Genomic DNA, 17,791 nt, shown 5'->3' with positions numbered 1-17,791 from the left:
ATATATGAAAAGAAAATGCCCACTTACTGGTATGTCGTAGGATCGTAGCTTCCTAGTCTCGTTGTCCTCGGAGTAAGTCTCCCCTATATGCGAAACAACGAAATTAAATTAGTTAATAAGGACATACACTAAAACTAGGAATAACTCCCTATAGTTTGCTCAAACAGAAGGTTTGAATATAAGAAAATGTTCTACTTGATGTCATGAACCCGTACATAAAAACCACTCGTCTGCCGGAGGCCGAACGTGCCCTTATGTGCCACCCAACCTATGACTACACGCGTAGACATGTGCACAACAGAAGCTGACAAAATCCAGGAATATTCCGTCAGACTTGATGGAATATTTCGTTGAACAGTTAATGGACGTTAACGGCGTTACCTGTTGCCATTAGAATATTCCGTCAAGTTTGACGGAATATTCGTCGTCTTCTCCGGTGGGTTGTCACCAATCGTCGCCATTCGCTGCCGTCTGGACTCTCCGGAAACTGGAAATCTTCGCCAGTTTCTAGGTAAAATTTCAAACCTTAATATCTTGCTCATTTCTCAACCATTTTTCATGAAATTTATATGGAAATGAAGCTCGTGAAGAGTAGAACAAAGTTGTACCTTCTAAAAGTCCAAAAGTGGACGAGAAATGGCTTGAAAATGGCTTCTAAGTCTGGGCCAAAAGCTCAACTCCTTGAACGTGCCTGTTTCAACATCAACGCTTCTCCAAAACTAGTCTAATGGGCACAAGGAGTTGAGTAAGAGCTTCCCCACATCTTTAAACCTTGTAATTTGGCTGGGATCACGATGACACCAACTCGACCGAGTCGGAGTTTTCGAGTCGCTCTGTGTTGACCACTCAAAACTCAACCATTAGAGAATCGGTTGGTATGGTTGTGATCGTGAGGACAAGAGGATCACGATGGTGGTGTTTTTGGACTCGATCTGTGAGTGGTTGTGAAGGTCCTTGTAGTTGCAGAGAGGAAAGAGTTACAGGATGATGAGAGAGAGAAAGGTTTCTGATTGGTCCCGAAAAGAAGGAGAGAGGGAAAGCTAATTGGGTGAGGGGTGTGAGGGACATATTTGATTGGTGGGTGAACAACAAGTCACAATCTCTATTTTAAAGAAGAAAAGGATAGGATTTTTAGATTTAAACAGTAAAAAGTGCTCAAAAAATCTATCCAAAACAGTGTTTCTAACACTGATAAATTAGCACACTCGTGTGTACAATTCTACCTGTCGATTATGTACTTTAACGAGACATAACTTTTTCATTGCAAACCCGATTCGGGTTAAACTCACGCTCACGCAATCGTATCAACAAATACTATTTAATTACGATAGCGAGAAAAAAAATATAATTTCAGAACAAATAAACACGTCCACGTCACTTGACAACAAGGGCATAAATGTCAATTCACATACTCGGGGAGAAATTATAGAGAAAATTTGGGACGGGTCGTCACAATGGGTCTACCAATGTGATTTCATGAGTAACTTAGTTGGTGTTTGATTAATAAAATTCATATTATCCCGAAAAATATGGTACGAAAATGTGATTTTTCTAATATTTTCATGATCACCAATAAAAGCACAAACGAGTCGCATGAATGATAACATAAACATGACAATTTTGGTGTGTTCAAGTAGGATTTTACACTACACATATTTGGATTGCAATTCTTGAACTTTTTACAATTCTAGTTGCAGACTTGGAGTTACTGTGGGATGGTGAAAATATGCACTTTCTTTCATGTTTTCTCTTATATTTTATTTTTACTATATAATTACTCTCATGGGGCTTTTTTTTTTCTTTAAAAAAAAAAAAAGAACAACTGATGACAAGTAATGGTTATCCACCTCTTTCGGAAGCTGGGAAGACTCACAAAGGCATTTCAGCCTCTCTCTAGCCACAAGTTTGGCTTCCACACCAAAGACAGATTTCAAACCCGAGACCTCCAATTTTTAGTTTTAAGAAAGTTTCGTAAACCGTCCTTTACCACTGGATTATTGGGTCTTGGTATAATTTTCTTATTAAATATGGTATGTGGACCTGTACACTTATTTATATATGGAATTGTCAATTATTTTATTTATATATGTACTCTCTTTCTTCGGGTTAATTACACTAAAACCTCTTGAGGTTTATTGTTTTTTCACAAAATCCCCTCAGATTTGAAACATTACACTCACACTCCTTGACGTTTTAATTCACTTTCACATCCACCCCTTAAGGACAAAATTACCCTTGTAGTTAATTAGTTAAAAATAATTTTTTAATAAATAAATGTTAAAACAAAATCAAAATAAACAAATTATTTAAAACATTAAAAAGTAAAATGAAACCCTAGATGCATGTCTTATATCATTGGATCCTTCATCCCTGTCAATTTCTTAGCCGGCACCCTAAATGCATATATATTGTATCTCTTCTTTCCTTGCAATTGCTTAGCAAGCACATCCTAAGTTAGAGAAATATTTTTCTTTGTTGATCTCATACTGTTCATAGGCTCCACCCAAAGACAAAGGGGCATATTGATATTGCACAGATGCCATATCTTAATTAGAAACAGATGACATGTTGATATTGCATAGTTTGGCTTTCACACCAAATGCGAATTTCGAACCCGAGACCTTCAATTTTTAGGTTTTAGAAAGTCTTGTAAATCGTCCTTTACCACTGGATTATTGGGTCTTGGTATAATTTTCTTATTAAATATGGTATGTGGACCTGTACACTTATTTATATATGGAATTGTCAATTATTTTATTTATATATGTACTCTCTTTCTTCGGGTTAATTACACTAAAACCTCTTGAGGTTTATTGTTTTTTCACAAAATCCCCTCAGATTTGAAACATTACACTCACACTCCTTGACGTTTTAATTCACTTTCACATCCACCCCTTAAGGACAAAATTACCCTTGTAGTTAATTAGTTAAAAATAAAATTTTTAATAAATAAATGTTAAAACAAAATCAAAATAAACAAATTGTTTAAAACATTAAAAAGTAAAATGAAACCCTAGATGCATGTCTTATATCATTGGATCCTTCATCCCTGTCAATTTCTTAGCCGGCACCCTAAATGCATATATATTGTATCTCTTCTTTCCTTGCAATTGCTTAGCAAGCACATCCTAAGTTAGAGAAATATTTTTCTTTGTTGATCTCATACTGTTCATAGGCTCCACCCAAAGACAAAGGGGCATATTGATATTGCACAGATGCCATATCTTAATTAGAAACAGATGACATATTGATATTGCACAGATGCCATATCTTAATTAGAAACAGATGACATATTGATATTGCATAGTTTGGCTTTCACACCAAATGCGAATTTCGAACCCGAGAACTTCCAATTTTTAGGTTTTAGAAAGTCTTGTAAATCGTCATTTGCCATTGGATTATTGAGTTTTGGTATAATTTTCTTATTAAATATGGCAAGTGGACCTGTACACTTATTTATATATGGAATTGAGAATTATTTTATTTACATATGTACTCTCTTTCTTCCCACATACCACATGCCATATCTTAATTAGAATCAGACGACAAATAACATATTGATATTGCACAGCAGAAGAAGACAAGAAAAGCAGGAGAAGACAACAATGGAGAACGGAGACATGGTAGCAAACACTAACAATACGACCCCGTTGTTGGACGCAGGTGATCACGAAGAGGGGTGGTGGAACAAGGTGCTGGACTTAGAGGAGGCAAAAAACCAGGTGTTGTTTTCGTTGCCGATGATTCTGACCAACGTTTTCTTTTACATGATCCCTCTGATTTCTGTCATGTTTGCCGGCCATCTCGGTGAGCTTCAGCTTGCCGGTGCAACCCTTGCAAATTCTTGGGCCACCGTCACCGGCTTCGCTTTCATGGTAAGGTGATCCTTTCCCTCCCTCTCTCTCTCTCTCTCTCTCTCTCTCTTTTTCTCTCTCTCTCTCTCTCTCTCTCATATCATGTCCTCCCATGTATGTACTATTAGGAAAACCAACAGAACAGTAATAAAAAAAAAACGCAAATAGAACCGGTTAGAAACTTTTAATAAAGAATATGAGTGGAGACATGAAAAAACAATAAATAAGCATTAAAATGAGAGTTTCATACGTGGCTTATTGTTTGTTTACCATCACCCAATTTTATTTTTGATTAAAAGTTTGTAACCAAATTTCTTCGTGCTTATAGTAGTATATCGAGACTTACATGGCTTTTTCAATTCACTTGCTTGTCTTTCAATTTTTCTAAATCAAACGTTCTTCTTTTTTTTTGTACTTTAGAAAGGCAAAGAACAGTGCTAATTAATAGATTGCAGGCCTCTCTTTGAACTGTTTTATTGTCTATTATTATTTCTTGGTTAAGGTTGGATCAAGTGGAGCTCTAGAAACGTTGTGTGGGCAAGGATTCGGCGCAAAGTTATATAGAATGCTGGGGATTTATCTACAAGCCTCTTGCATCATTTCATTCCTGTCCTCTATCGCTGTATCCGTAGTCTGGTTCTACACAGAGCCAATACTTATCTTAATTCATCAAGACCCTCAAATTTCAAAATATGCAGGGCTTTATATGAAATTTCTTATCCCGGGATTGTTTGCATACGGCTTCCTGCACAACATTTTGAGATTTCTTCAGACGCAATCTGTTGTCATGCCACTGGTCTACTTCTCGGTGATCCCAGTGGTTCTTCATGTTGGAATTGCATATAGTCTGGTACATTGGACAGGTCTTGGTTATGTGGGAGCTCCGCTGGCAGCTTCGATTTCAATATGGATATCGATGCTAATGTTGGCCACGTACGTTTTGTGCGCAAAGAAGTTTGAGGTTACGTGGGAAGGGTTTTCATTAGAATCATTTCATTATGTCCTCTCCAACTTGAAACTTGCTCTACCCTCTGCAGCAATGGTATGGTAAGTGTTCTTCAGTTTTTCTTACTCTCTGAGTGTATGAGATAGAATTTGCAAGTCTTAAACTTTTTTGTCTTTCCAGTTTAGAGTATTGGGCCTTCGAGATTCTGGTGTTCATGGCAGGAGTGATGCCAAACGCAGAACAAAACACTTCCCTAATTGCAATCTGGTAAGCATTCGGCTAGCTCTAAACTTGTAATTTTTCGCTCGACTCAAGGAGATTTTTCCTAATCTAATAATATCTTCAGCGTGAATACAGAAGCAATTGCATACATGATTACATATGGCCTCAGTGCTGCTGCAAGGTTGGTAGAACAATAAATTCCAAGTTATCACTTCGAGTTTTTCGATTCTGCAACACATTGCATCCAATATTACTTTTATTTTGCGTGTAGCACAAGGGTGTCAAATGAATTGGGAGCAGGCAATCCTGAGAAAGCCAAGAATGCAATGGCTGTGACTCTTAAGCTTTCTATACTTCTCGCTCTAGTTGTTGTTCTGGCTCTGGCATTTGGTCACAATTTATGGGCCGGCTCCTTCAGCAACAGCAGTGTAATAATAAAACTATTTGCTTCCATGACACCATTGCTTGCAGTTTCAATAATTGCTGATTCTGTGCAAGGCGTCTTATCAGGTTCGAATCATCATTCTCATTTCTATTATGAGGTTGTCAATCTGCTACTTTGCATTTGAGCTTATTCTCTTTCCCTTCTATTTCTCAAGTATCCATGAGTGCGAATTTTTGTATTTCAGGTGTGGCCAGAGGATGTGGGTGGCAGCACTTGGCTGTGTATGTAAACTTGGGAACATTCTATTTGGTTGGCATGACAATTGCAAGTGTTCTTGCATTTAAGTTGAAACTATATGCTAAGGTGAGACCATTAACCTTATAGCTTAATTTCACACACCCATAGGATTAAATCCTTGGTTTTCTAAAAAAGTTGAGGCATTTGCACATTCAGTACTAAGATTACCAAAACCTTTAGCTGAACACAGAAGTGGAACAAGCAGCTAGCTAGTAGTTGATCTGTTTAGTTTATCTAACTCAGTTCACATTTTGTGCTTAATTTTTTCTGGTGCAGGGGTTGTGGATTGGTTTAATCTGCGGTCTTTCATGCCAAACCGCCCTACTTTTGGTGGTTACGCTACGCACAAAATGGACTCGACTGGATTTACCTCGTAATGCAGATGCAGTTTTGGCCTAACTGAAGATCACATAGAACTAGTAAACAACATAGACCACATAGGCAACCTATTTGACTAGTTTATGGAATTTTGAAGAACTTATTTATTGCAGAGAAAAATACTCTGGATGTTGGAGTTTTCTCGAAAGTAAATTATCAAAAATTAGTCAGTCGAGCGGAATTTGGATGCTACTGGTGAACAAGTTTTACAGATTGAGAATTGGAACTATAGCTAAAAGAAACTAAGATGCATATACGTTTCCATCAGGTGGTTGTTCATTTCCTATTAGCTGGAAAGTGACTACAATAAGAGAAATATTCATGTATTATATGTTCCATTCAATATAAATTCACCACAATGAATCTGAGGCGTAATTGTATTAATCTTTATAACAATGACCACAAGAGTTATACACATGTATAATATCCCCTAAGATAAAATAATAGAGGAGATTGAGTCTCAACAGGTTTATCATGCCCTCGCAAGCTGAACGGTTGTGCTTGAATGGGAAAATTGGAGAGAAGATAACAAAACCAAAAATCGGAGATACCCTTGGTGAAAGGATATTAGCGAGCTGGTCCATCAGGAGCAATATGGCCGGACACACCTTCTCATAGATGTAATGGTAGTCGACTTCAACATGTCAAGTGTGACGTGGGTGCTTAAAACAGGGGATTGGAGGTAAGAGAGATGACGTTGCTATTACCACACCATAAACCAGGACATCGTAAGTGCATATGAAGATTTTGTGAACTTATGATAATTACGATCACCGGCATAGTCTGCATATGAATACGAAACAAGACTACGATACAGAGCGGAAAGTGGCTTTGATCAAGTACATTACATTTATGCGTTTTTCTCTAGTACACATGGCTAAATGCACATACTATATTATATGCACAATGATATTCATCAGCAGTTAGATCAGTCTCAAAAAATGCAGGCCCACTATTTGTTTCAAATATAAATAAGTAGGAGGCCTTGGATGCTTCGAAGCCTTAATCTTCGTGATGAGTGGAGAAACATTGTTTGAGCTCGACTGGTTGAGCTTACACAAATAAAAAGATAAATTGTGGATCAAGAAATCTATCAGGTTGCTATATATAAGATTTCTTTTAAAGAGCTTGAAGTGTCAACAACGTTGGCATAAGTGTCCATATTTAGTAAATGTTGTTGATAAGTAATTAATGGTGGGTAAATATGTTGTTAGTATAACCGTCACAAAAAGATCAGGATGGTCTCAGGCCCGTGTTGGTTTTACAATGAAACACTACATTTAATTAAGCAGCATATACATCAGTTTGGACATCTTTAGCTTTTTTGTTGTTGGATATATGTACTATATGCATTTAGCTAGGTTAGTCCATATGGATCATAATATTTGTATTAAAATAGATTATCAATACATTAGGCTCGTTCTTTTCCACAGTCTACAAAACATCTTATGCATGAGATTACACAAAAAAATTCTATAAAACCCTAACCTTTTTTTCATTTGTTTACTGTTTCATTCATTTTCATATCTATTTTCACAGTACGATCTTAAGATGTGTTTCTCCTTATCGAGAAGGAATGAGGATGAACTAAAGCTTTATGAACTTCTTTTATTTTTCCTTTCTACGAAAGTTGAGGACAACTATAGTTAAAATGGATAGATATGTTAATCTCTTACGAAAATGTGATTTTTCTAATATTTTCATGATCACCAACAAAAAAGTGTAAATGACTTGGTGACTAATAAGCTAACTACGTTTTTCTGGTGAATGTCATGCATGACTCAGTCGGTGAGTAAAATTGATGTGGTGGTGGTGTCAAATGTGTTGCTGACTTCACTTCTCAGCCTTGGGTCCTATAACCTGAAGATAAGTTTGCTAGTTCTGCGAAGTTCAATAAAAGTTTAGTTTTCAATATGCCGAACACTAAGTAACCCCATAACACCTCACTTTGTTGAGAGGCTGACAACTGATGACATTTTTAGTTTGGTTTAACAGCACTGGAGCCATAGATTCGGGTGATCGAAAAATACCTTCAATTTGGATTAATTTAGGTAGGAGAGTAGATTCAGGGGACTGAAAAATACCTTCAATTTGGATTAATTTAGGCAGAAGAGTTAGTAGTTCCTCAAAGAATAAAAACAATTCGCATAGAGTGAAATTTCGCGCAAAGTATTTATGTGTTAAGTTGAAGTCTTTCTAAACCACTTCTATTTATAGAAATTGAATATGCACTTGGACGTAATGTTGAGTCCATGTCGTGGATCACCAGATCATCTTTTGATGATAAACCAAAACTCTTCTTCCGAAAACATTACACATCTGTCAATTAATATTTCAAATATATAAGAATGGCATATCCCATTTTTATCCATATGTTGATCATCCCATGTTGCCTAGCTACTTGTGCTACTTACCCTTGTGATTCTGCATGCAAACTCATTCAAATATGCAATTGACTAGATGCTATGTCCACTTGAGGATAGCAATGTTCCACGTCAAGCCTTCATTTAAAAATCCTCCTTGCTGCACATGTTAACTGCATGGGGTTGGCAAGTTGCCAGCTACGCAATCCCTTTTACATAGGCTGAGCAATGTGCCACGGCCCACGAATCCAACCGATGACTTGGCTATCTGCAACAGAGTCCAAAGACCCCCACAACTTTGCCCTTCGCTCACAGTATAACTTTTCCAAACTTTGCTTCTATCTTCAAACCTAAAGATATTTTTATGATATCACTGAGTAAAATCAGTAATAATGCCAAGAAAATCTCTTTAATTTTACAGCCATCCAACGGCTAAGTTTTATGATTCGATGATGCGACATCGGGTCCAATGTACAAGATCTCTCTTTATATAAATCTTGACTCTCTTACTGAGTATAACATTGAAATTTAATACTAATATCGTGGTTTATATCATTCAAGTTGCTCGATCACACTGTGCATCTTACCCCTGACCTCCGCATTGTATACGCTCCTGCTTTGTCATATGCCTAGTTTAAACGAGTTAGCTGATAAGTCACACTTTGCATGCATTTATATCCTCTTTATTTGGCGTTTTGGTGATTGTTTTGGATTAAACTAGTCGCATTTTACATTGTTTTGTGTTAGTGTGCAGCCAAGGTGTAATAAGATCAATTGGAAGGCAAATGAAGGAATGTGATGTAATTCAGCCATATTGGGTGATTCTAAACAAAGCAAGAACATGGATGTCACCTATGTGGTTCCAACATCAAAACATGCATTCACATGCATGTCACAACCTTGGCCGTGTATTCCCATATCATCCCATCAGATTATACACTTCTAAACACCAAACATGCAATCACATGCATGATAACATCCATTCCGTGCAGATTCCATGTTTTAACACCCAAAACATCCCTCACATGCATGTCCACAACCTGACCCGTGCATTCCATTTCCCTTCTTCACTTCTCTTTGCAGAAATCCACATGCACTTCAATTAAACATTCCATGCCATTCCATCTCCTTAATGCTCATGTCGTGAGCTTTCTGCCATTCCCAGAGTATTATAACCAATTTCAGGTTATACACTTCATGCTTGCTGACATTCCACATGCATTTTGATTAAACAAAGCACATACTTGCAGATCTTGTCCATGCCATGCGCCCACTACCTCAGAAACCCATCATTCCATCACTTATGCACTGCCATCTGGGTTAAACAAATGGTAGATCCAATCTGATTGTCTCTCCATCATTAGACTCATTCAGTCTTCTCAAGGGGGGCAGATTGCTTTTTCGGATTCATGGGATCACACACACTCTATTTGCTCTAATTTCTGTCCATCATTCACTCTCATTCCCCCTCTCCATTCCATTGCATTCGACACTCTCACACTTTCACAGAAACTGTCCATTTCTCTCCATTTATGCACCACTCACAGAAACCATTCGACATTAGTTTCTCCACCCTCATTTACAATCACATTTGGGAGCTCCAACACCGAAGGCACTCTTCAAGGAATTCAACATCAGTTTTGCTTCAAGGGTTCCTGCTACTTCATTCTATGTTCATTCATGTTGTGTATGTTTATGTTAAATCTTGTGTAAACATGAATTGTAACTAATCCTCCTCTAGGGATTCGATGTAACCTTGCAAAGTTTGCCATGTAATTAAGTTAGAATGCTCATTTTGTCCATCTATTTCTTGTTTCATTTTCTGTTTTAATGGTGACTTAGTATGTTGATTTTAATGTTTGATCATCATTTGAATTAATCACTAAGTTGTGTAGCCAAGATTAAAGCACACATCATGCATAATCTTGGTAGATATGTGAATGAATGAAGGGAGTGTTTAGCACACATCCTGCCGAATTACTCCCTTTGGTTTTATGAAAGTTTCTTGTACATTACATAATCTTGATTATGAACCAAAGTTGCACATCACAATTAGGTTCATGATTAGAGACATTTGATCAAATCCACACATCATATGGTTGATCATATCCAAGTGAAACAAACTCAAGAAATAGGTAGATGGATGAGTATAAACTAACTTGACAAACATGGACTTAGTTGAGCAATGGTGAAATCGAATCCCTAGTTTCATTTCCATTGATACTATCCCATTACATTAGTTGTTGATTCATTTATTTGTGTTTATTTCATATTCTCATGCTTTCAAGTTACAAAAACAAATCTGTTTATTTAGACTAGTTTGATTCATTTCCAAATCTGCCTAGTTTGTTTAGTTTGATTCATTTCTTAGAGTTCTTGCAAAACAAGTAATTACATAGGTCCAATTAGTCCCTGTGGATTCGACACCCTTACTTGTGCCATTATATTAAACATATTCTAGCATTAGGAAGGAATATTACATCAACATTAGCTAGGTGTGTGTCCACTTTATCATATCTGTGTAACGGTGGCCTCTTTATCGACGATCATTTTGTGTGACCTGATCATCAATACAAAATGTTCATTTTTATATATAATTTTGCTATTTATAAGGGTAAATTATATTTTACCCATTCAAGTATGGGATCAATTGCAACTTTATACAATTGTTGATCCTAAAAATTACAAAGCCTACGTGGTGCGCAGACCGAGTAACTAATAAGCTAACTACGTCCTTCGGTTGATGTGGGGCGTGCCAACTCGTCGACCGAGCCTGGTCGAGGGGTACAATTTATTGATGTTGCGTTGAGCGCGTTGCTGACTTCTTTATCTTGCGATTGCGGCTGAGGAAGGAACAAGTCTCGGCCTTTGGATTCTCGAGCCTGAAGACAAGGCTGTTAGTTCTACGAAGTTCACAAATCGTCAGCGCCAGATTCGGTCACAGTGATTATATTCGTGAGAGTATAAACACGTCGAATCGACACCAGACTATATGGACACAAGTACTCAAAGGTGATGTGTATCTTGATGGTAAATGTGGTTCGGCCGTCAGAATGCCAAACTCTGAAACTCACTTGTGAATATCCAATCATAAAATCACTCAGCGTTCAATGTGCCGAATGTCGTAACTCGTAACACCTTACTTCGCCAAGAAGGTTAATAAGATGACCTCTGCCAATAAGGATTCGAAAACCCGTCTTAACCGAAACTTGGATAGATAACCAGTCGGCCTTGACACAGTGTTGTTTATCCAAACTGAAGATGTTCCGGGAACGAATGATTCTACGGTAACAGTACTGTTTATCCAAACTGAAGATGTCACCGGTTGCCTTCATAGTGCTGTTTATCCAAACTGAAGATGTGTTGGCGGAAAACGAAAATAAAAATTCTCAAGATGTTTGAAAGGTTTGCGCAGGGCAATTGTGTGTTGAATTGGAGGAGCCCTGAATGATGCACTCTGCTCTCTATTTATAGCAACAAAACCTCTTCAACATCAAGTCGAAACCATATTTAGACTGGGACTTCTTGTTCCAACTTTATCTCGACTAATCCTATTCCTATTAGGACTTTGAACTCAGCCCCATTTTAAGGCCGTATTCATTGTCGGTCGAGAATCCGTATTGCACTAGGCTTCCTTATCGTATTGGGACTTCTTTGACCTATTCGCTCATCCGAACTACTCCTTCTTGTAATAGGACTCGACCACCTTTTCTGAATAGCCTGGGGCCACCAGGCAACCCATAATATATTTGGAAAAGCTTTGGGCTGAACCTAAGCTTGGCCCAAAATATTATTTTGGGCTCAAACATTGCCCTCTTGTTTCTGAGGTCTTCGGCCTAGGGCCCTTTAGTCGATTTTTGGCCTTGAAGAAGCGATCCCCAGAAGATAACTACGGGATAATGAAAAGCCTCACACATCCAACCGTCGAGCGCATTTATAACGTACGATCGCACGATCTGAATCCCCCTGCACGTTTTGTCGCGTGTCAATCTCTCAATTAACGTAGCAGCTCCTAATCATGACCCTCGAAAATGTGCGACAGCCGAAACGTCTATTCCACATTAATGCATGTTGTAACACGCAATCGTGGTTCCTCAAACCAAGAAAACCTCGATCCTATCTCCGAGATTTCTAAGATATCCGAAATGATTGGTGATTTCTCGATCGATTTTGCCCTAAAATTTGAAAATCAAATGCCTCAGATCATCAAACGTTTGACCTTCCTCTCGAAATGCCTATAAATATCAGAGTCTCTTCCACTTGCATTTCACGCTTCCAAAAACCTTTGAAAATCTTCTCGCCATTTTGCTTTCAAAATCCCAGAAAACCAAAACTTTTAAACCAGAAGTTATTCCTTCAAACCCTAAAACACTCAAATCTTCACCGATGACTTCCTTTATTTCCCAACTTTCCGACGAGTGCAACAAGTACAAGGATTTCATTGATCGAAGCTCCATTAAGATCCTACACTTTGAGAGTGATTTGAGCACCACTAATCAAATCCTGGGGGCACTCTTCAAGGATGCAGTATCATCGTCCATCACCACGTTCTTCAAGGCTCACTGCCTGGCCCCTTTACTACAAGGATTGGACTGGTTGAAATGGGACTTGACAAGACCTCAGGGAGCATGGCCCACAACAAATGCAAACTGGGTGGCCTGGGTTGACCGAATGGAAAAATTCTTCGGCCAAGAATGGAAAGGTCTTGGCATACATGATGCCATCAGACTCTCGACAGTGGAGATCGCCATGGACAAGGAACTCTTTATGGCAGCACTAAGCCTCTGGTGCTCGGCCACCAACACCATGATCCTTCCTTTCGGCCCTCTTAGTCCTACCATCCTCTACGTCTCTGCTATCCTCGGCACTTACCCTCTGGTATCCCAGTAGATGTCGCCCTTTTTGGATGTCCGTCGAATCTTGATCTCAAGGCGTTATTCGACGAATGGGCCGTCGAGACACTGAGTCAAGATGGCCAAAAGCCTTTAAAAGAAGAAGTTCATAAGTTACATAAGAACTTCCTCAACTACAACACCCTCATTTTCCACTTTGCTGGTTGAGGGGAGACGAGTCTACGGAAGGGAGAACACGAAGCCTTCCTATTTTATTGGTACAACAAGTTTATCTGTTGTACCAAGTCAAACAAATGCCTGGTCGAGAACATGCCGGTAGCCGAAGTGTTAGCTAGCGGTCATACCCTGTCGCTTAGCTCAACCGTGCTTGCTAATCTTCTGCGTTGCCTAGCCGAAGCGACCATCCAAAAAATCGACCCACACCAGAATGGACCCCTCTGGGTTTTCCAACTCTGGCTGCAGGTTTACTTCGCCACTCTTCGGCCAAAGATCTCCAGTCTCCTACCCACGGAAGCACTTGGCCTTTAGCTGGCTTCTCAACCGGCGCCTCCTCATCAGGCCGAAGAAGTCTTCAAATACTTCTTCAGTCTAGAAATCATTTCCGACGATGAATTTTTGATATGCCGCCATCAAGAGTACCCTTCCTCCATCAAGCTTCCAACATCGGCATGGGACGAAGCTGAAGGTGCTGGCCTTCGTTGAAACTGGGGTTCGTTCGTGTTAACACGCAACCTTCCCCTTGGCTGTGACGCTCGTCGAGCAAGTTGGGAGGTCTACCATCCTCACTTCATTGCTCGACAGCTCAGCTACCTTCAAGGTTGCCCGGTACCTCTACTTACTTCCTGCTCTCTCCTAAGCCGAGGGCGCCTCTCTGGTTCTTCAGGGAGGGAATGTCGGGATACTGAGAATGAATTCCAAGAAAGGTGCCAGAAATTCCGCCTTCGAACAGCTGTTCCAGAATTTCTCGGTACCAACACCTTCAGCGACTGGTGGGAAGAAAACATGCAAGACTTCTTTTGTGCTTCGATCGAAGATGTGATCCACAAAATTTTCGATGACCGATCCAAAATGACTCCAGCCCCACAGCACAAGGAAACAACCCAAGGTATATGTCAATCTACCGGCTTGATTTAAATACTTTCCAACTTTGCTGACTTGATTTAGTTTTCTCAGGCGGTCAAGTGTCAAAAAAGGTAGATGTGATTGTCGCGGCTGCGGCCAGGAAAAAATCATTCGCCTCCGTTAAGAAGGTGAAAATTGCTACGCAAGCCTTGCAAAGCAAACGACCTCGCCAAGAAGCCGATACAACAGGTGAAGCTCCCCGACCCCAAAAACGTGTCAAGAAATTGGCAAAGAAAGGAGAACGGGAGATTCATGTTATCTCTAGCAAGACTACGGGAGCAATCACTCCTAGTGTCCCTCCTTCTGCCCCTATCGTTCAGGTTTCGACGGAACAATAGCCTACTCCCGATGGCCAAGCTGTCCAAATTCGACCAGTCCTTGGAGTCGTGGTTGAGCCACCTGCTGTTCCACTGGTCGAAAAGCCTACTGTTATGCTTGTGTCGGAGAAAGTGGCCCCTTCGACTGAGAAAGATCTCCCCAAAAATCCAAAGCAATCAACGATCATCATGGAAGAGGTAAGACTATTGTTGGTAACTCTCCCCCTATTACATTCGACTATACTAAGCAGCTCTTTATTGCAGGATGATGAAAATGACGAGATTCCATTGGCAAGTCACTCTCGACCAACCAAACTTCCTTCCACCAATCCTCCCCCCGTGGTTAAGGCGGCTGTTCAATTTGATCCTACTGCAGTTGATCGTGGGAAAAGATCCCTGGTCGAGCCTGAAGCAGCGGCGAAAACGCCATTCCATCCACAAGATCAAAACCTCGACATTCCTCCATAAGAAGTCACCTCGGCTTTTGTAAGTCTCAATCCCTTTTCCTTATTAATTTCACTATAACGCGTCTGAACCCAAGAAATTATTAAATGTTAAGTGCCCGACCGTTCATTTCACCGACAATTCTATGCGCCGAAGGGTGTTATCTACATTTCTTGGCCACCTTAATGACCGTCAAATGTAGATAAACTTCATTGGCCGCGTGAATCGAGAAGCAGTCTTAGACACTGGGCTTGTCCATTAAGCTTTCTAGGTTCGAGCAATGAACCAAAGGACATGACCGAAGTCTCCTCTCGGCAGGTTTAAAAGAAAATTCCTTCTATTATGTTCCTTTATAACGATCCTTATGCTTAAAAAATGTTCTCATGTGCAGCCTTCATGGGAGGTCGAACTTGACGCTCTCCTTTCGAGCACTTCCGGGATGGCTGGACCTTCAACCACCTCGGCCGACCCCGCTATTACCACGACCGAGACTGACGCCTTCGCCAAACTACAAGAGCTCTTTTCTCTTTCAGCTTCACAAGTTCTAGATCGCCTCGGCCTCGACTCCGTAGGAGAGTGTCTGAATATCCTTGCCTCGAAAGGTCAACTGAGCAACGAATCCGTTGTTAACTTGTGATCGGTTTTAGAGAAAACTCAAGAATATTTTGCTATCTTTGAGCGGGCCCTCCGAGCAGAAAGCGATCTAGAGGCCGCAATGGTCGTTCAGGAGACAATCCAATCGGATGTTGAGGTGATCAAAACTCAAAAGAGACAGCTAGCCGATCTCGACCATAAAATTATGGAACTTCAACGCCAGAGATCGGCCTTTGCTTCAACACTTAAAAAGGCTTTTGAGTTGAACAAGGTTAAGTTGATCGAGTTCGTAGCTGGCGCGAAACGAATCGAGTAAATGAAGCTTGACAATAAGACGCGGTAAGCTGAGGTTATAATGGGCGAGGTAAGATGGCTAAAATTAAAAGCCGCTCTGAAGGCTTTCCTTCCTTCGACCCCTTAGAACTTTGTATATTTGTAGGCTACTTTAATCTTCTGTTACCTGTAACTTCTTCCCAATTTTAATGAACGTGCCTTTATTCTTTCATTTCCCAAGTGATTGGATAGTATTTTTTTTAAAATTTTCCGTTGATTGGCAACTTGTGAACTAAACCAGTTCGGTCCTTAAGGTGGTATGTTCCATTGCCGAGAACTTTATGGACGATGAACGGTCCTTCCCAGTTCGGCGACCATTTGCCAAGCCTGGGGTCTTTAATCCCCACGGGTAACACAGTTTTTTGTCTGACACGCTGATTATAAGTTCGCTCGGCAACCTTCTTCTGTGTTACTAATAAATTATAAGCGTCAAGCTGAATTTCTTCCAAGTCTTCTAACTCTTACCTCATGGCTTGATTGTATTCGGCACTGACCAAACTACTTTGCTCGATCACTTGTGATGAGTTTATGCTTAGCTCGACCGGTAATATAGCGTCGTGTCCGTAAGTTAACGCGTAAGGAGTTGTTCCTGTGGCTGATCGTTGTGAAGTTCGGTAGGCCCATAACGCTTCATTTAGCTTTAAATGCCACATCCCAGGTCTCTCTCTTACCATTTTTTCAAGAATGCCGATCAATAATTTATTGCTTGCTTGGGCCTGCCCATTCGCCTGTGGGTAGTACAACGTAGACTGCTCAAGTCGAATACTCAGATTCGCCGTGTATTCCTTAAACCTATCAGCTGTGAAGATTGTGCCATTGTTGGTTATGATCATTTCTGGCACATCGAATCTGGTCACAATATTTTCCTCTACAAAATTGCAAACTTCTTTGGTTGTTAATTCAGCGTATTATTCTGCCTCGACCTACTTAGTGAAGTAATCGATTGCCACTAATATCCAAGCGTGTTTTGCTGCTTCAGAAAATGGCGTGATTTTGCCGATTACGTCTATTGCCCATCATCTGAACGGCCATAGTTTGGCAACTGAGTGGAGTAATTCAGCCAGGACTCTCTGTATAGGTCCGTGAATCTGACACTGTATGCATTCTCGGGCGTATTCAATGCAATCCTTCAATATACTTGGCTAGAAGTAGCCGTGTTGGCGAAGCAACCAACGTATTTTACGTCCGGATTGGTGAGCTCCACAAATCCCTTCATGTACTTCGGCCATTGCTTGGGCAGCCTCCTGTAGGCTGAGGCACAATAACAACAAGCCATCTTCACCCTTTTGATATAACTCATTCTGATATGACACGTAATTCATGGCATGAACTCTCGTCCTCCTGTCGTGTTTATCGCTAGGGTTATCGAGATATCGTATAATCGTCATTCTCCAATCGTTTGGTAGCGTCTCGACAACACATACTTCTACGGGGTTTCATCGCTCTAGTAACGATGGTAAAGACATCACTCTTATGCGTATCACGTGATTGCATTGGAGAATTTGTTGATTAACCAAGGCTGGGTAAGATCGCAGTTATGTAGGTGTTGCCCGACCTAACTTGCCTCTCGTGAGTTGTGCTTCGGAAGCTATTTGGGTGAGTTCATCTGCGTTAGTGTTTCAAACACGCGAAATGTGCTCAAATGTGATTCGTTCAAACAACTCGGCCAAATAGGTGATAACC

At 40.1% G+C, this 17,791-nt stretch overlaps 1 protein-coding gene across 1 annotated transcript; it reads left to right on the top strand.

The window, feature by feature from the left end:
- Window positions 1-3,460: 3,460 nt before the first annotated feature.
- LOC137743556 (protein DETOXIFICATION 19-like) lies at window positions 3,461-6,445 on the top strand. Its single transcript, XM_068483472.2, has 7 exons — window positions 3,461-3,875; window positions 4,357-4,901; window positions 4,981-5,067; window positions 5,147-5,203; window positions 5,294-5,532; window positions 5,652-5,770; window positions 5,981-6,445. Exons 1-7 carry the CDS (start codon window positions 3,606-3,608, stop codon window positions 6,101-6,103), a joined length of 1,440 nt encoding a protein of 479 aa, XP_068339573.2. The 5' UTR covers window positions 3,461-3,605; the 3' UTR covers window positions 6,104-6,445.
- The last annotated feature ends 11,346 nt before the right edge of the window (window positions 6,446-17,791 follow it).

The sequence above is a fragment of the Pyrus communis genome, chromosome 11 (assembly GCF_041283825.1).
Source record: "Pyrus communis isolate YQ-2024b chromosome 11, ASM4128382v1, whole genome shotgun sequence".
NCBI lineage: Eukaryota > Viridiplantae > Streptophyta > Magnoliopsida > Rosales > Rosaceae > Pyrus > Pyrus communis.
Note: the sequence above shows the minus strand (reverse complement) of the source record. Positions and strands in the feature narration are given on the sequence as shown.

Excerpts from the sequence above, each read along its gene's own strand:
- LOC137743556 (XM_068483472.2), top strand. The coding sequence starts at position 3,606 with ATGGAGAACGGAGACATGGTAGCAAACACTAACAATACGACCCCGTTG. Across the intron at positions 4,902-4,980 it reads CCCTCTGCAGCAATGGTATG|TTTAGAGTATTGGGCCTTCG; the intron begins GTAAGTGTTCTT and ends TTGTCTTTCCAG. Across the intron at positions 5,068-5,146 it reads ACTTCCCTAATTGCAATCTG|CGTGAATACAGAAGCAATTG; the intron begins GTAAGCATTCGG and ends TAATATCTTCAG.